Source organism: Jaculus jaculus, chromosome 11, assembly GCF_020740685.1.
Source record: "Jaculus jaculus isolate mJacJac1 chromosome 11, mJacJac1.mat.Y.cur, whole genome shotgun sequence".
NCBI classification, from domain to species: domain Eukaryota; kingdom Metazoa; phylum Chordata; class Mammalia; order Rodentia; family Dipodidae; genus Jaculus; species Jaculus jaculus.
Genome location: NC_059112.1, coordinates 61287959 through 61307590, shown reverse-complemented (window position 1 = coordinate 61307590; position 19632 = coordinate 61287959). Strand labels below are relative to the sequence as shown.

At 45.7% G+C, this 19632-nt stretch overlaps 2 protein-coding genes across 4 annotated transcripts in view; one reads left to right on the top strand and one right to left on the bottom strand.

Moving 5' to 3' along the window:
* The window catches only part of Tbc1d14 (TBC1 domain family member 14), a 179539-nt gene extending 164580 nt beyond the window's left edge, over nt 1-14959 (top strand). For all 3 annotated transcript variants that reach the window (XM_004655987.2, XM_004655989.2, XM_045161507.1), the window contains 2 exons: nt 6908-7166; nt 12450-14959. In XM_004655987.2, coding sequence (XP_004656044.1) covers nt 6908-7166; nt 12450-12515 — 325 coding nt within the window. In that variant the 3' untranslated portion in view covers nt 12516-14959. The remainder of the gene's footprint in view (nt 1-6907; nt 7167-12449) is intronic.
* Nucleotides 14960-17348: 2389 nt separating this feature from the next.
* Ccdc96 (coiled-coil domain containing 96) lies at nt 17349-19402 on the bottom strand. Its single transcript, XM_004656116.2, has one exon. It carries the CDS (start codon nt 19357-19359, stop codon nt 17677-17679), a length of 1683 nt encoding a protein of 560 aa, XP_004656173.1. The 5' UTR covers nt 19360-19402; the 3' UTR covers nt 17349-17676.
* Nucleotides 19403-19632: the final 230 nt, after the last annotated feature.

Here is a 19632-nt window from a genome sequence, read left to right as displayed (position 1 = left end):
AGCTTCAAAGCAGCCCAGGATCATAGGAAGTCCTCAGTAGTGTTATGCTGAAGTTGAACTGAGAACATGGAGCACCTGCTCCTGATTTGATGTTTTGTTTTGTTTTGTTTTGTTTTGTTAATTTTAGAGAGACAGACAGACAGAATGACAGAGGGAGAGAGAATTGGCGCACCAGGGCCTCAGCCACTGCAATCGAACTCCAGATGCTTGTGCCACCTAGTGGGCATGTGTGACCTTGTACTTGCCTCACCTTTGTGCATCTGGCTTATGTGGGATCTGTAGAGTCAAACATGGGTCCTTAGGCTTGGCAGGCAAGCACCTTAACCACTAAGCCATCTCTCCTGCCTGATTTTTTAAAAATTCATTTATTTGAGTAAAAGACTCCCTATTCCTCTCTTCATCCTGAGACCAAGTCAAGCCAGATATGCTTCCAGAGTTCTATCACTCTAGAGAACCCTCACAACAATGCAGTCCCCACATTCAAGGTGTCCCTGGACAGATCCATAACTCAGAAGTTACGAGCTATCCAGTACTTGGTGCACAGTGCCTTGGAAACCAAAATCACTGATAACTATTTCCCCTGAACCTACCTTGGAGAAATACCACACCGTCACACAGTCACTAGTTGGGAGTGGATGGAGCCTGAGGACAGAGAGACAGACATGGGCCTTGAAATTGGTAGCAGGGGGATGGAAGGACATGTACAGCGCTATTCCATTCTCATCTTTCGTGGCAGGGCAACTGTAGAGTCAGGACCAACCTGGTGTGGACTCCTGGGCCTGTGGCTGGACCAAGTGGCTGCCTAGTCCATGAAGGTGCTGTCCAGTCACCTTTTGGAGGTGGATTTGAGTATAAACTTGATTTTAAAAGCAAAGTCAGCTGAGCATTTGCAAGCTCCTGACAATAGATGGCTCTCACATACAAGGGGAAGAGGAGAAGGGATCACTACCTTCAAGTATCTGTTCTGGGAGGGGAGGATAGAAAGAGACTGCTGAGGACAGAGGTCTGTACCTTGGAGGATTTGCAACCAAGAGCAGAGGACAGCAGGAGCTTAGTTACAGCTCTGGGCTCTTGGAGTAGAGCTCTTGGGCTGGATTTACTATGGGTGTCTCCTGACGTGAGTGGGGGAGCTTACTGAGACCTGCTGGGCCCTGAAGCCAACTTGAGGCAGAGGGAAGGTAGTCAGGTATAGTGACAGAGCTTGTCCATGTGATCGCTGTGCTGACTCCAAGGGACATCAGGGGCTGTTGGGGATGATGGTTAGGAAAGGGGATGTATGAGGTACAGTATGAACATTGACAGGAGACATAGGGGAAGGTGGTCATGTGAAGGCACAGGGAGGAGTTGGCCTTCTGCAAGCCAAGGGGGAGGCCTGAGGAGCCAGGCAGCTCTGTTCACATCTTGATCCCACATGTGTAGACTGCAGAGAGAAAATAAATTTTCAGGATTAAGCTAAAACAAGATAAAACACTCCCAAACAAAATCCCAGGAAACCTAGCCTATCCAAGGGTCATCAACCTTCCTTCCAAGGAATGGTCACAGAGGCTGATTCTTCGATGAGAAGGTATCTGTCATGTGAAAGAAGAGAGATTTTCTTTAAAAGGCAACATGGCTCAGTGGATAAAACCCTTGCCACACATGCTTGAGTACTTGAATTCAGATCCATAGAATCATGTAAAAGCCAGAAGATGTGGCAGGCACCTATAATCCCAGCATTAAATGAGAAGAAAGCTTGCTGAAACAATGTAGACAGTGAGGACTGACAACCAGTTATCCTGGCCCACACATACACCATGGCAAGCCCATACTCACAAACACATACACACAAAAAAGCTTGTCTCCATGGGCTGGAGAGATGGCTTAGTGTTTAAGGCACTTGCCTGCAAAGCCAAAGAACCCAGATTCAAGTCCCCAGGACCCACGTAAGCCAGATGGACAATCTGGCACATGCATGTAGAGTTTAGAGTTCATTTACAGTGGTGGAAAGGCCCTGGCATGCCCATTCTTTCTCTCTCTCTCTCTCTCCCCCCCTCCCATCTGCCCCCATCTCTCCCTATCTCTCTATCTGCCTCTTTCTCTCAAATAAATAAAATTTAAAATTTAATTTTTTTTAAATTTTTTTTATTCATTTTTATTTATTTATTTGAGAGTGGCAGAGAGAAAGAGAGAGAGAGGGAGAATGGGCACGCCAGGGCTTCCAGCCTCTGCAAACGAACTCCAGACACGTGCGCCCCCTTGTCCATCTGGCTAACGTGGGACCTGGAGAACCGAGCCTCGAACCGGGGTCCTTAGGCTTCACAGGCAAGCGCTTAACCACTACGCCATCTCTCCAGCCCTAAAATTTAATTTTTTAAAAAAATAGTTATCCTGTGACCACACATATACCATGACATGCATGCACATGTGCACACACACATGCGCGCACACACACACACACACACACAAGGCACATAACTCTAAAAGCACAATTACATTTAAAGGCTTAAGGATTGCATTCAGTATAAAACAGTAAGTGATACAAAAGAGGCCCAGGTGTACTTTCCTACATGAAATACATACTGTTTTACTTGATTTTTTTCAGCAGCATTCAGTCGATTTTGGTCTGATCCTTGGCTTTGGTGCCTCAGACCATTTCCACAGGTATGTCCCTGGCCCAGATCCCTCCTTGAGTGCCGATCAATCCATTTGTTGCTTAGATGTCTAACTCTCTACAAGTAACATGTCTCTAACTCAGGTCTTTATCTTCTCTTCAGACCAAGAGAGTTTTAAAAAGAATAGCTCTATCCTTTCTGTGGCTCAGCCAGAGACCCAGTATCTGAGATTCCCCTCTAGCTTTCCCATGACTCTGTCCAAACTGTACCTGCTCCTGGTCACTACTCCAGCTCCCACCACTTTCTGTATCTAGATTCCTGTCAGAGAGAGCTTCCAGGACCATGTCCTGCTCAGCCTGCATCACCTCCAGGTATTCTCAGCCTGCTGCTCCCTCACATCCTCCACTCATCTGCCAGTTTACTCAGAATATAGTCCAAAGCCTCTGTGACAGCTTAAAAGTCCCTGTTCCTTCTGGGTTCTTATTCTTCTAATTCTCCCTTAGCTTCCCTGATGTTCTCACACATATATCTTCATCCTGCCTTAGCTGGCGAGATGCAATTTACTCTAGGTGGATGCCTGCAGTACACCTGTCCTGGCCTGCTGCTTTCTCTTTAGGGCAAACACAATTGCATCTTCTCAGCAGAATGTTCTATTCTGCTGCTCTATTTAGAAAAGCTTACATCCACACATGTAGGCCCCTTGTGGTGTATATCCCTCTTGACAATCCCTCTTTCTATCCTTGTTACTGAAACCTCCAGCAGGGTTTATCCCTTCTTTTCCAAAGGGCAAGAAATGTTTGCTTTTTTTAGTGTTTTGTATCCTCCTAGTACATAGTACGATTTGAAAAATATTCATGACCCAGGATGCCAAAACCTGAAGTATAAGAATGGAAAAGCTGAAGCCACTCTGGACTGCATATATCAGAAAACAGAAGCTGGTCATGGTGGCTTATGCCTTTAAGCCCATCACTCAGGAGGCAGAGCTAGGGCCATCTTGGGACTACAGAGTGAATTCTAGATCAGCCTGGGTTAGAGTGAGACCCTACCTTGAAAAAACAGAACAAAATGAAAAATGTCTAATCAGAGCACTTAGAATTATAAAGGCACAGCTTTCAGCCATCTCTCATGGTGACATGGCCATGCCTAGAGTGGTGGTTAGTATGGAATACATGGGCATCACTTGTGGCATGCTGGACTATTCTGGTGCTGGCTCATTACCTGCCTGAAGGACTGCATGGAGACCCATTGTTGCAGTCAGGTTCACATTGCTGGCCGAAATCGCCCCCACCAAGAGCAGCTTTGAGGGAAAAAAGGGGGTTTATTTGGCCTTACAGTCTTGAGGGGAAGTCCATGATGGCAGGGGAAAACAATAGCATGAGCAGAGGGGTGAATATCACTCCCTGGCCAACATAAGGTGGATAATAGCAACAGGAGAGTGTGCCAAACACTGGCAAGGGGAAACTGGCTATAATACCCATAAGCCAGCCTCCAATTATACACTGCCTCCAGGAAGTATTAATTCCCAAATCTCCATCAGCTGGGAACCTAGCATTCAGAACCCCTAAGTTTATGGGGGACACCTGAATCAAACCACCACACCCATACATGATTCTGAGCACTAAAGACATTATGTTAAATAGAAGAAAAAAAAGAATCAGATTTATTCATGGCCTTTGGGGGGAGGGGAACATGTTAGGGAATTCCCTTTTATTGCTGGGCAATCAAACCCAGGCTAGCAGGCTTTACAGACAAGCACCTTAAACCCTAAACCATCTCCCCATTTCTCATAGCTGTTCTTTTCCCATCCATTTTTCCTATTTTCTATTTGGTTTCCACACATAGACTGCTACCTGAGAATGAGCAGCACTTATTAGGTCACTGACTTCTCACTTTGTCCCAGAGATAACATCTTGCTGTGTAACTCAAGCTGGACTCAGACTTGCTGACCTCATGCTTCAGCCTACTGAGTGCTTGCATCACATCTCATGACCTTCTCACTTTTTAAACAAATAACATTAATAGGCTGGGGAGGTCCACAAAGTAGAACATGCATCTGGGGTTCATTTGCAGTGGTAAGAGGCACCCATTTTTATGCTTTCTCAAGTAAGTAAATATATATAAACAATAACATTAAAGAATGTGTTCTCTGGATAGAATTCAGAGTATTTTGGGGATTGGGAAAGAGACCTCTCTGACTTTCTTGAACTGCACTTTCTAGACAGTGTGATGAAGTGGTTTTCTGATTTTGAAATACTAAGAAACCCATCTAAGCACTTGTGAGGTAGAGGTAGGAGGATCGCAATGAGTTTGAATCCATCCTGCAACTAGAGAGTGAGTTCCATGTTAGCCTGGGGTAGAGTGAGACCCCCCCCCCCAAGAAAAAAAGAAAGAAAGTAAAAAGGTTTTAATGCCTTTATAACATAACTAACCCACATGGGAAGTACAGCATATTGATGACAGTTGAGTTTGTAGAATCAGACACAATGTGGTTTATACTGTGTGAGCTGGCCATGTTTTCAAATTTTTCTAAGCTCATTTTCCTCTGTAAAAAATGGAAATAGAAGGACTAGGGATATCTCTGAGTTAGTAAAATGCTTGTTTTGTATGCATGAGTATCTAAGCTTGATCCCCAGAACACTTATCAAAAATTAAAAACAACTGGACATTTTGGTTTGCTTTTATAATCCCAGCACTGGAGAGGAAGAGATGGGTGGATTCTGAGGCTAACTGGCTAGTGATCTAGCCTACTTGGTAAGTTCCAGGCCTGTGAGAGCTCTGTCTCAAAAAAAGTGCCTGAAGAATGATTCCTGACATTGTCCTCTGGCCTCCACATTCACGTGCACACACATGCATATGGACACTTACGGAAATGAGAAAATAGACTGATGAGAAGATGAATGAGATTATGCTGCAGAAGTACTCAAAGTGTCTGGCATGCATTCAAAATGTTAGTCAAAAGTGTGATTAATCCAACCAATTATTTTGGGTATGGACCAGACACTATGGAGTCATTGAACTGTAGCCTGTTTTGTAAATAAACTTTTGTTGGAGCATGTGATAGTTTGATTCAGGTGACCCCCATAAACTTAAGTTTTCTGAATGCTAGGTCCCCAGCTGATGGCAACTTGGGAATTAAAGCCTTCTGGAGGCAATGTAACCCTTCCCTTTTCTTCCACAAGCTGCTCTTGGTCAGGTGTTTTCTTCCAGCAATGCAAAGTTGATGCAACAGTAAAATTGATACCAGAAGTGGGGTCATTGCTGCTAGAAACCTGTGTGGATTTTGGCCTTTTGGAACTGATTTTTTTTTTAATTTTAATTTATTTATTGGAGAGAGAGAATGGGCATGCCAGGGCTTCCAGCCACTGCAAACAAACTCCAGACACATGCGCCCCCTTGTGCATCTGGCTAACGTGGGTCCTGGGGAATCAAGCCTCGAACCGGGGTCCTTAGGCTTCACAGGCAAGTGCTTAACCACTAAGCCATCTCTTCAGCCCTGGAACTGATTTTTGAGAGGAATGTGGAAGGTGTTGAAACCTAGGCCTAAGAGCACCTTACAGTGCTGTAAGTACAGCTTGATGGATTATTCTAGTCAAGAGTTGAAAGACTTGAATGCAGTAATAACTATGGACTGTGAAGTTTGGTTTAAGAGGGTGAGGGAGAACTCTATAGGAACTAGGTTAGAAGTAGTTGTGTGAGAGGCTTGCTGTTATGCTCATGTCCTGAGAACTTGTGCAAGGTTGCATTGCATAGAAATGGACTGGTGTGAGCAGAGATACAGCACAGAAAGAAATCTTGAGGCTAAAACTTCTGCCCATTCAGCTGCAGTTGTTTGAGACATTACCATTGAGATTGGGCCAGCTGACCTGCACTGGGACAACAGGAAGAAAGTTCCAAGTCAGCCAAATAGGCCATTTGAGAAACTGTCTCAAAAACATTATACACACACACACACACACACACACACACACACACACACACAGCTAAAACTTGATCCTGCTTTATTGATCATCCTTCTAGGGTAATGGTGGAAAGCACACTCATGAGTTCCTGCTCCCTGCTTATATTCCCCAGCTGGCTCCAAGCTGTCTTTATGATCCATCACTTACTAGCACAAATAGGAGTAACCAGTGTAAGTCAGTAACTGTGTGGTGTTCAATACCATGTGGAAGCCGGAAATGCTATTTTGTAAAACTGGCCTTCAAAGTGAGTGAAGGCCAGTGCCCTCTATAATGTATGAAAAGACTGACTCAATACACTACATAGGCTCAGCTTGGAATCCAGAGTTCTTTCTTATACTGTCCCAAACATTTCCCCAGGATCTTCACTTTGTACAGTAAGTCCCTGCCCCTGGACCTGGCCTGCCGTATCTGGGATGTGTTTTGTCGGGATGGAGAGGAGTTCCTCTTCCGCACAGCCCTGGGCATCCTGAAGCTGTTTGAGGATATTTTGACCAGAATGGACTTCATCCACAGTGCTCAGTTCCTGACCAGGCTGCCCGAGGACCTGCCAGCAGATGAGGTGTTCGCAGCCATTGCCACAGTCCAGATGCAGAGTCGGAATAAGAAGTGGGCACAGGTGAGTGAGGCTGCTGTTCTTTCTCCTTGTAGAGTAGCTGGCACAGAAGTTGGATGCTTGCAGAGCCTGTTGAAAAGAGGGAAATCTATGAAAATGGGGTTTTTTAAGTGAAGGTGAAGAGAGCTGGTGTGTGGCCTGGCTTTGCCTCTGTGGTCCTCTGGGTTTGCTATTGGCAGGAAGCTTGTGGGTAGGAAAACTGGCCCCCATTCTGGGAGCCTCAAAACTTCTAGGTCATCCTGGTGGGGCTGTATGTGCGAAAGAGTGTTATGACTTTTTAAAAAATTTGTTTGCGCATGTTTGTGTGTGTATGTATGTATGTGTCTTCCACTGCAAATAAATGGCTGTCTGGCTTTATGTGTGAATGGTTGGAGAATTGAATCTGGGTCAGCAGTCTTTGCATGCAAGCTTCTTTAATCACTGAGCCATTTCCCCAGTTCCTGGAAAGTGTTTTGATGAATCTTTCCCCACCTTACAATAATGTCAAAAATAATAACAATGTCAGCAACAACAGAGTGGGCAGAGGGGACCAACTAGTCAAGCGCCTGCCCTGTGTGCTTGAGAAGTTGGTGGGATTGGCCCATCTTTCAAATACCAAAGGGAGGCCCAAACAGATAGCAATCACCTAAGATCCCTCCCAGTTCTTCCCTTCAAATGAGCTGCTCAGACCCTCTGGCAGCTGGGTTGTCTGAGCAGCTCTGCTGTGGGCCCACTTCTTTATTCCTCCAAATGTTCCTTGTAGATTTTCTCCTGTGGCATTGACCAGTGTTGACTAGCTCCAAGGTTATCATCTAGAGAGGAGAAACCCAGCCATAGTGGTTTTCCCTGCATATACTTAAAGTTGCCTGAGAAGCAGCACCAATGAGTATCTGTTACTTGATTTAGTTTTTTTTTTTTTTTAATTAATGGAAAGTTTAAAACTATATGCAGGCTGGACATGGTGGCACACACCTTTAATCCCAGGCAGAGGTAAGAGGATTTCCTGAGTTCAAGGCCACCCTGAGACTATAGTGAACTACAGGTCAGCCAGTCTGGGCTAGAGCAAAACCCCACCTCAAAACAAACAAACAAACAAACCAACAAAAAACCTATGTGAAGAACTAGAAAACTAGGACAAAATGAAGCCAGGCGCTCCATGCATCTGTCTTCCTGCTTCAGTAACCAAGTGTAGCCCAATCAATAATCTTTCAACTAAGCACACCTCCTCTGAGTTCTGAAGGTAGTGCTAGGTAGTTATGTCATTGTAACTGTTAATACATTGTTTCCCAAGCCACTTTCAACATTGTCATGTGTAATACGGATTAGAAGTTGCTGATTATTATGATGATGTCATGGCTTTAGAGTTTGTTTGAATCCAGGCCTAGAGAGATGGCTCAGCAGGTAAGAGTGCTTGCTCTGCAAGCATGAGGGCCTGAGTGAGTCTGATTCTTCAGTACATACATTAGCAGCTGGCCATATCAGGCATACCTGCAACCCCAGTTCTGTGGGGAGTAGAGACTAGAAAATCTCTGGGGCTCACTGGAGCAGCTCCGGGTTCAGAGAAGACTCTACCTCAAGGAAATACATGGATAAGCAATGGAGAGGAGATAACCTCTGGCCTCTGCATGTGTGTTTATGTGTGCACCTAGTGCATGTGCAGCTGCCTACATCACACATAGGCAGAAATTTAAAAAGATCTGGGTGCATGCATTATGCTTAATTGAACAATTTTTGAATTATTTTTTATTCATTTATTTGAAACAGAGAGAGAGAGAGAGAGAGAGAGAGAGAGAGGGAAAATGGGAAGGCATCTGTGTATCTGGCTTACATAGGACCTGGAGAATCAAACCGGGGTCCTTAGGCTTCACAGGCATGCACTTTAACCGCTAAGCCATCTCTCCAGCCCAATTTTTGAATCTTTTTGAAAACATATGCTCCTGTACCTTTTTCCTCACATCCCTCTCTTGCCCTTTTGTTTACGAAGGAAACAGGCCCTCCAGCATTTCCTGCAGATTGGACCTCCCTAAGTGCATTTCTGTGGTGGTGTCATTGCTAGGATTTCTCAGCCCTTTCTGTAAATTGACTTAAAGCCATCCAAGTTTATAAACTTGTCGATGTGCTTGTCGATGTGTTTAGTTAGCGAGATACTTCCTACCTGTTAGGTTTGTAGTTCTTTGACAGCCTATTTGTTTCTATAACTGCTTTACTTAAATTTACATACCTTGGTATGTGTTCACATCATAAAGTTTACCTTTGTGTTTGTTGTTATTTTTGAGGCAGGATCTTACTCTAGGCCAGCCTGACCTGGGCCTCACTCTAGCCCAGACTAGAATTGAACTCATAGCAATCCTCCTACCTCAGCCTCCTAAGCACTGTTATTATAAGCATGTTCCCCTATGCCTGGCAAGTTCACCTTTTTAGCATGTATAGTTCAGTGCCAATTAATAACCAAAGAGAGCTTTCCTCTCAAATGGGTCTTCTCTGTTGCCCCAAGCTTGTCTTGTCTTTCCCTCCTCTTCCCTTCCCTCATGCTCTGTGTGGCTGGTAGATTCTGTTCCTCCTGGGAGTCTGTTGGGAAGAAACACAGCTGCTAGCATGTGGCCTAGGATCACACACACCATGAAAAATGTTCTCCCCCGATTTTATTAGCTGTAAGAGACACTGCTTTGTCCCTGGATCTTATGAGTTATGTTTCTGAGTTGTAAAATACGATCAATTCACAAAGAAGAATGTAGTCCTGACACATGCTGCAGCATGGGCCATGAATCATCATGCAAAGTGAAAATAGCTAAGCACACAAGAGCCTACTGTTTGTTTCCACACATACACAGGTATACACAGGGACATCTGTCGAGATACAAAGGAGACTGGTGGTTGCTGGGGCTGAGGGTGAAAGAAGTAGGGAGATTAGACAACAGATTTCTTGAGGTGATAAATACACTCTAAAGTTGGCTTTGGGGGAGATTCACACATCTCTCTCAAGATCCTAAAAATTACTGCATTGTATGCTATATACAAGCAAGCTATGTGTGAATTATTTTTCAGTAAACACTTAAAAGAAGCTCAGGTCACATGTAAGCAGGACTGACAGCTCTGTCATTAGGGACCCAGGAGCAGAGGAGAGCCTTCTATAGTTGATAAATAAGAACAGTGTAGTAATGTGGGGCCCTGACTCCAGAGTTACTGAGAATTTCAAGGTGGTAGCAACAGAGCTGAAACCAAGCAGGGCTCCCCTGGATGCTGTGTAAGGGACTACATGGATCAGTCACATGCCCTTAAAGCTGTCACTGTATGTGAAGGTATACTTTGAAATCTTTTGACTTGTTACTGTTGTTTTACTTATTTACGTATTTATTTATGAGAGAGAGAATGGGAATGCCAGGGTCTCTGGCCAGTGCAAACAAACTCCAGACACATGCTACCTTGTACATCTGGCTTTATGTGGGTCCTAGGGAATTGAACCCAGCCCTTAGGCTTTGCAGGCAAGCACCTTAATCACTGAGCCATCTCTCCAGCCCAATAGTGACATTTTGACTCCAGATAGGAAGCCAGGCATTTCCTAACACACAAGACTGTCCCTTCTTTGACTATCAGCTTGGGCAGTCAGTCTGTTGGTCCTTCCTTCCCTGCTGCTTCCTGAGAGAGAAGTGTTCACATAACACTCCACTGCACATGCACACATACACACATACACACATACATATACATGTACAGGAAGATGAATTCAACCTGAATTTTGCCATTTGCTTCTCATGTTTAGAGACTACATAAAAACTATTGGTTAAAAGTAGGCCATGACTTATTTGAATGGTAAGACATCTTTTCATTAGTATGTTAGTGATAGCAGCCAGCCTGATGGGGGAGCCTTAGTGAGTTTATGCAGTTCAGCTCATGGCAATGTGGTCAGTGCACATTGCTCTTAGATTCTGTGATTGAGTTTAAAACAGTGGCAGACTTAAAAAAAAAAAAAAAAGAAAGAAAGAAAGAAAAGAAAGAAACAAGTAAATGTTCATGCTTGGTTGGTGTTGTAGTCAGCTTTATATTGCTGGACAAACATCCAACCAAAGGCACCTTTTGGGAATAAGGGGTTTATTTTAGTCTTAGAAATTCCAGGAGAACACCCAACAATGGTGAAGAAACTGGCTCACTTCTGTTGATCCATGCAGACACCATCAAACATGAAATATTCAGAGCTGAAACTGTTTTCCACATACTTTAAGGCTAGACTCAAGATTTCACCTCTCTCCTCCACAAAACACCTTAGGGATGTAATCCAAGATCTGCCCCCAGCAGTGATACCTCCTCCAGTTGGGCTGCTTGAAGACCCAAGTTACAAGCTCAATTCTTAATCAAAATCACTGGATCTATGGGGACATATGTTCAAACTACCACAGTAGGCATTCCCATTTTCCTGGAGATGGAGAGATACACTTTTGTCTGCTGTTACTCCTTTTGTGAAACTTACTTAGGACCTACAGAACAGGTTCCTGCTTCCATCATTAGTGAGACAGAGTGGCATGGTAACCATCCTAGATAGGTAAGCCTTATGCTGTGCATAGACTTACCTGTGGTTTTTGAGATCAGACAGGCTAGCATGTGTACTTAGTGGCATTTAGCTGCTGTTCAGGGTATGCTGACCTTCTGCAGACTGCTGTGTTAGACTGACATGTTGGAGACTGAAGAGAGTGGCAGGCTCTGCTTCATAGAGCCCTCTGCTCAGCATGTATGTAGTAGGTGTTCAGGAATAGAGCCTTTCACTATCACAACCATTGTTAGGTAGTCACAGTGGAAGTGGAATGTTCTTTAAAATAAAGACATTAATCAAGAGCCATGGGAACAGAGGAGGAAACATGCACTTTGGTGAAGTTCGGAGAGGTATCTGGAAAGAGCTAACATCTGTCTGGCCCTGAAAGGGTGTGGGCTTCTTGGTGAAGGGTACAGTCTGTAGAAGTAGTGGTATGAAAGGCACAGAAAGGATGGGGAGGAAGCCTGAGCTACAGTGGCTTGTGTGCAGGGGCTGACACCAGGCTGTGGAAGAAGAGACAACTTCCACAGCTCTGTTCCAGTGTAGGTGTTGTGGCTAGGGAAAGTGAATGTTGGAGCTTGGCTCATAGATAGCATGGTGTATTTATATGTTAGAAAGACCACCTTGATGCAGGGCTAGTAGGCATCCCAGAAAAGAGGCAAGAGATTGGGACATGGGAAAAAGAGACTGGTTATGAGGTGGCTACCGTTTTTCTGCACTGTTCCTGTGTCTCTGGCTCAATGTACAATGCAGGTTAACATAGTTGTCTCTTATAATTGTAGGTGCTGGCCGCACTGCAGAAAGACAACCGAGAAATGGAGAAAGGAAGTCCATCCCTCAGACATTGAGGCTGCAGGTGTAATTTTCACTTGCCACTGAAGCGGATCTCTGAGTGACACCTGTGTGCTTTCAGACTGACACTTGGGAAGAACAGGGGCTCTTTCTCATTGGATTCCTGATGCTGGAGTTGGCCTTAAACAAAGGAGCTTTAAAGAATTAAACCTATGTGCTCGCTTTGGCAGCACATATACTAAAAAAGAATTAAACCTAGGCTTAGCCTTAAGCAGTTTAGTGGCCTGATGTGCTGGCCTTGGCTGTGGCCAGCCACTGCGTTTTCTTTATGGGTTAAGATAGGTCAGTGGCTGTCCTCTCCCTCTCCTTTATTTCAGCAGCAGTTAATTAAATTGCAATGATACTATGCCAACTACAGGAAAGTACATTACATTTCTTCTTAGCCAATACATACAAGGAGTGGTCTTTAGGAACCCTCAGAGATGTTATTGGCTCAGATTTTGGAAAAGAGAGGAATTACTCATTTAGTCACTGAGATTACCTTTCCAGACCTGAAGGGCAACATTTTAAACCTACTACCAAAGACAGCATAAGGAAGATGGGCCCTTCTAAGGTAGTTGCTGGTGAGTGTTCATGGGCTCCTGCAAATCCGCCTGACATTTGTGTTGGCATTTGACCATGTTGCCTTGATAATTCCTTCAGGAAGGCTGAAAATGCTTATGAGGTTTCAGTGTGAACCTGTCCCTGACTCCACTCCTAGCGTCTATCAAGCCCCAATGGTTGGAGCAAGAGAGCTACTTGCCAAGAAGACCTGTGGACTAGAGACAGGTCCAAAAGCTGCTGGAAGCAGTCCCCTTTCTTACCTGTATGTATGGAGGCAGGTGCAGCTTCTGAAAACACGGCAGCGTAGAAGGTCATTCTCCTGCTTTAGCAGGACATCCTAAGTGTCAATGGTTTCTCATGCATCTGGTATTAAAAAATGTGTTTCACCAACTGCTGGAAGGCCTGGGGAATAAGCAGCAGCCCAGACAGTCCTACCAGAATGCACACTATCTGTACCATTTTAACTGATTTCCCCAAGGTAATTGGTTTTTTGTTCTAGATTTTCCTTGATGAGAACTTACTATAAGAAGTTTGATTATCCAAATTCACAGAAATAAGAAGTTTTTGCATAGAACAGTGACTGTAGAAACAGGTTTCTACATGGCCTACTAGTATGCTGGTTCTTGGGGATGTAGAAGGGAAGGCCAAAACTGAGACACAGTCAGCTGTTCAGCAAATCCCACGTGGTTTGTACTCCACAGCCACCCTCATTCATGCCTCCCACCTCCAGAAAGCACCCCTGTAGTTTGATCTTGTTCCTCTCACTGGGGAGCCCTTGACTGTGACCTTGCAACATGCATCAGAGGGACTTGGGCAGGCTAGAGGACAAGCCTCGTGGGAGCATGACAAATCTGCTGTGCCTGTTGGCAGTATGTCAGCACAGCTGCAGGTTGTCATCCTCATGCCCGCCATCCCCCTCCACTACTTGTTCTTTTTCCTGGAGTCCCATTCATACTCTCACATGGCTTCTCCAGGGAGGCCTCCAAACATCCTGGACATGGCCCTGTGCCTCAACTTTGAAAGTCTGACTTCTTGGAGGAAGTACTGTCTTCACTGGCAGTCCAACAGCCTCCAGACCTAGCCATTCCTAACATCAAGATGTTGAGTGTAACTCAGGCCCACTAGGCTGTAGGAAGTGGACTGCCTAGCCCTGTGTACTGTCCTTCCTCACAGATGTACTTAGCTCTGTTCCATGATGTGAGTTTTCTGTTCTTTAAAGATGTATATATTTTCTTACTGCACATAAAGATACTCCTTTAGTATGCAGAATGATGCATCAGGGTTTGGGCAGCTTATTTGATGCCACTGTAGAGTTCCTGTGTATTCACACCTCAGCTCTTCCATTTCTTGTTTGTTGTCAACCTGGGCATGCATGAAGTTCTCAAACAAGACTCCACAGCAGCTCTGAGCATTGACTGCTTTTCTTCTTGAGAAGAGACAAGCCTGGTGTGTTTTTAGGAGCCTTAGTGCTCACATTCCTATCTGCTGCACTGAGGGCTGCTGGCTGGCTCTTGCTGTATGGGCTTCTGGTTGTCCTTATCATTTAGGTAACTTGAAAACAGACCCTGAAAGCTGCTCTGCAGAAGTCTGCCCTTCCCACCTCACCTGCCATTGATTGCCAGTCCTCAACTTCAGGGTGCTGGGCAGCTCACTGTAGAGGGCTGGCAGAGTGCACCTCCCGGCATCCTGGGAGCAGTGCTTACTTCTAAGGTACTTCTTAATTGCTCAGATTTTGACTATTTTAAATAGTTTGCCCAAAAAAGTAACACTTGCTACATATCATGTTTTAATTGCGTGTACAGTTAACCCTTATTTTATTTAGTAACGTGTATCAAAGTAGAACCTTTTGAATTGTAAATACATGGTTTTATTAAAATAAAGTCATGTAGAATTGTTACTCATGTTCATGGTATTTTTTGCTTTAAAGTTCAGATTCTTGAAGTGTAGCAAAAAAAAATTTACTTTGACCATTAAATTGCTTTAAAATGTACTTGCTGGGTTTGTGAAACAAACCAGTTACTTCAGTTAGGAGATTCAAGAGTTCAGCAGTCTCCAAGTTGCAAGGGAATCCCAGCCCAGCCAGACCTCCTAAGCCAGCCACCTAAACCACCCCATGTCTGCACTCCCATCATTACAGCAGACAATGGTGGGTACTCTATGCCAGCCACCCAGCCAAAGGCTCTTCACCTTCAGGTGGTTGGTGGCAGAGCTGGAGTGCATGCTCCAGCCTTGTGACAGCCCCCTGAGCATGAGTGCTAACTATTAGACACCCTCTAGAGAGGTTACATTTACTGTGAGGTCCTTACTTCAGTTTTGATTCTTTAAGCACAAGCCTGGGGTGAGTCATGGATTCCTTATTCCTCAAAGTGTGTCTATGTGCAAGAAATATAGGAGAGGTGGTGGAAGGGGCCCTGGGACATTAGTAGATGCTGTCATTGTATAAACATGACAGGGGCAGCAAGTGCTGTGGACATACTAGGTATTCTAGTATTTTCAGAAAAGAGATTGGCATTAAAGTAATATTTCCTGCCCTACAAATTTATTGAGTTTATCCCATGCAGGCACTGTGCTCAGGCCTTTAAGGAGGTGATGAGCCCCAGTGTCTCCTTGAAGAGCTTTTGTATCTGCAGAGTGGGGTGCAAGAATTCAGAAGAGGGTCATTGAGCTGGGGACAAGCATTTGTGGGGGGGAGCTAGACACAGCTTTCCTGGTACTGCAAAAGGCATGACCATGGGGATGGAGTCAGTGGAACTCTTCCTTTTAAATTGTCTTAATCTGAAAGCTGCTCTTTCTAGGTCAGCACCCTTCCACATGAGGAGGCAATGGAGAACAGATGAGCTTGTAATTAAGTGTAACACCTCCCGCATGAGGTACAATGATTGAGGGATCACTGGGGACTACACAATTGGTACTTAGGACATATTTGCTTTGCAACTTAATGCACTACCCACCTCATCAAATTCTGGGTATTCTCTCCCAGCAACCAGAAGGTAAAGGCTGCACCTAGTCACCATATTCAAGGCTTGAGAAGCTTTTGAATTGAGTAATCACTGATGGGTCAAAATCTGCTGAAAACACCTTTTCTCCCCAGTGGACCAAAACACTAGAGGACACCATCATAATGAAAGCCCCTTGCTAAAATACACAGAAGCACTGATGGTTTCACTGGGGAGCTTTCCCAGCTACAGAACCCTTTGGGAACCCTGCTACACTGCTCTCAGAGCCACAAGAGCACTTCCAGTCCAGTGATGTGCTGCCTTATGTTGGCCTTGATGGGCAGGCAGAGGTCAGGGAAGACCAAGGTTATAGTGACCAAGGAGATGAAAGTACACGTCAGCTTTTTGCACTTGCCTCATGTTTACATTTGTTTAGTGTACATAAAAAAAAAAAGTATTCAAGGGCTGGAGAGATGGCTTAGTGGTTAAGGTACTTTCCTGTGAAGCCTAAGGACCCAGGTTCTATTCCCCAGTACCCACATAAACCAGATGCACATGGTAGCATATGCATCTGGAGTTCATTTGCAGTGGCTAGAGGACCTGGTGCTCCAATTCTCATTCTCTCTCTCAAATAAAGTGTATTCAAGCCATGGAAGACATACAAGGATTTTTGGCTTTCACTGATTTCAAAGGGAATAATACTTTAAAAAACAAATTCATGTCATCTAAAGACAGCAGGGGTAAGGCTCACAGCCAGCCCTGCTATCTGTACCTAGTAGGATTTTACCATTCTCTAAAGTTAGCTAGCACCAAAAGCACAACTGCCACAAATCTGTACAACTTCACTAATCTGTACAATTGCCCATTTTTTTGGTACAGATCACTGTGTTCTTGCATAGGATCTAAGAAAATGCTAATGTTTAATGAAAAACCCAAGACAGATAGAAGCAAACATGATTAATGAATGTAGTTCCCTCCACTGAAAAAAAGCTGAGGAAATGCAGGCTCCTTTTCCTGTTGGTCTTCCCACTGCTTGGACATTTTAAAGTTTTACTATTATTTTGATGCTGAGGACCGAACCCAGCTCTAATAGCTAATCCCCAACTCCTAGAAATATATATATCTTTGGTTTTTCAAGGTAGGCTCTCGCTCTAGCTCAGGATGACCTGGAATTCACTATGGAGTCATAGAATGGCCTCGAACTCGTGGCAGTCCTCCCAAGTGCTGGGATGAAAGGTGTGCGCCACCACACCCAGAAGAATCATATATTTAAAAAAAAACAGCTAATACTAGTTACATACAGACAAAAAAATCAAAATTAAGAAAATTAGCTTATAATTGGGACAGGGATTCAAGACTGCACTGTTTTAATAATTCCTGAGAGTATGGAAAAAAATCAGAAGAGTACACAAGAATTTTTCTGCATCCTGGCCCATTCACTGAACCCTTGAGCCATCCTTCCAAGTACAGAAAGATGAATATTTCCGAACACCCCTTTCTTAAGATTACAGGATTGCTCAGCTGCAAAATCACTTTGAGAAGTCAATTACATTTAGTCACCTGCTTTTGTTTCTTTAGATCTATTTTACTTTATTCCATGTAGAACTGCTAAGCCAATTTGGGGCTTAGCACTCATTTGGAAGCTGAAAACATGAAAATCAAAGTTCTATCCCCAAAATCACAGGCCTTTCAAAGAACTGCAAAAAACAGGGAGAAAAGTGGAGGGCAAAGTTTGCTGAGTCTGTGAGGTTTTGTCCTCTGGAGTAGAGTGTCTGGAGGGGAGGAAGGCTTTGGCCTCTCTGATCTTCTGCTTCATCCCTTTGCAGGACAAAGTAAGTCCCGCGTGATGGCGCTTCAGTGACTCCAGACGACAGTTGAGCAGTTTTGTCTTCTCCACCTTTTCTTCCAAGTCTCGGAGCAGCGATTCTTTTCCCAGAAGCCCGCATTTCTGATTCAGCTTGATGTTGTCAAGCCGCAGGCTGTCTCGAGCCTGCTTAGTTTTTGTAAGTATGTCCCTTCCTAGGGCCACCTGAGCTTCGATTTCCAATACCTGGGTCTTTTTGCATGCATTCTCCATGTCCATGAAGTGCAGCTTCTCCTTCACGTGGGTTATTATTTGCACATTGCTGGTCACTTTGCTGCGTAGTTTTAGAAGCTCCTCATTTCGCTCCTCTACTTTCTCGTTGAAGGTCTGGTTCTCAATCTTGAGCTGTTCAAAGTCGATGAGGAGCAGACCTTCAGCCAAGTCCTCCTGGGCCTTCATCCTGGTTTCAAAATGCACTAAGCTCTGCTTCAGCTGCACGTTCTCTAGCCGCAAAGCGCTCATCTCTTTCTCCTTTTTATCCTCCAGCGCCTGGATCTGCTCCACCTCTCGCAGAGCAGCCTGGCGCCCACCACGCATGCGGCAGCTGCCCATGACCTGCATCACCACCTGTTTCTTAAGGGCCTGGAAACGGCGCCACTCCTTCTCCACCCTGGCCTGCTTCTCCTGGCACTGCTGCTTCAGCTCGCTCACCTCCCGGTGGTACCACTCCAAGTCGTCCGCCTCTTGCTTCTTCAGCTCCTCCAACATGGCCAGATAGCCCAAGTATGCTTGCTCTTTTTCAGGGGCTTCGGGCTCCGCGTTCTTGTCCTGCACCTCACCTGCTTCCAGGCCCTTCTTGCGCAGCGCTTCGCTGATCTTGTGCTGCAGGTACACGTTGTAGCGCTGGTATCGGTTCCGTTCCAGCAGCAGGGCGTGGTACTGGTCCACGAGCTCGCCGCGCAGCTGCTGCTCCTGCACCTTCCGGATCTCCTCAGACCACTCATAGTCGTCCTCACTCATGCCCTGAGGTGACGACCGCCGTTCCTCCTTGCTCCGATCCGCACCTTCCTCCTCACTGCCCTCGCTCTCCACCTCCTCCTCGTCCTCCTGCTTCGTTCTCGGGCCCTCGGCGGAGGTGCCTAGCGGCAGAACGGATCTGAACCGTATCTCCTTCCCCTTCGTGGTCTTCGCCTTGTCCTCCGGGACCTCGGGCTCAGCTGGCTCCTCAGCCCCGGCCTTGGCAGGCTCCTCAGGTTCTGGTGACTCGGCCGAACTCTCCTGTTCTCTGAGCTCTTCATCACCCGCGGTGACGTCCGGCCTTTCCAGGGTCTCTGCTTGCTCATCAGCGGCGGCACCTCGCTCAGAAGTCTCTACCTTCCCGCCGTCCATTGCCATCTCTGGCTCTGGCTCTGGCCCCGGCCCCGACTCGGGCTCTGCCGGTTCGGTTGGGATCTGGGGGTCAGAGCTGGCCCTGTTGTCAGACGGCTGCGAGGCCAGGCCTTCCCCAGCTACGCCTTCGCCCTCGGTGCCCCCATCGTGGCCGGGTTGGCTGTCCATCTCCCACCAGCTTAGCCAGGGCTGGAAAGCGCAGCTGCCTGCAGTTACGTTTCCCTGGGCAACCAGGGGTGCGCGCGGTGTGCTCTGTGATTGGTCAGGTGTTCGTCGGACACCCGGCCCCCTTCACTCCGCCCCCTGGCAAGAGTAGACCAATGGAGAGGCGTGAGTAGGAGAAGGGAGGTGCTGATTGGACATGGCCACGGGCTCGAGTCGCGAGAGGCGTGGTGCGCTCGCTGGACTTCCGGTCTCCTGGTGTCCCTCCGTCAGGCTGGA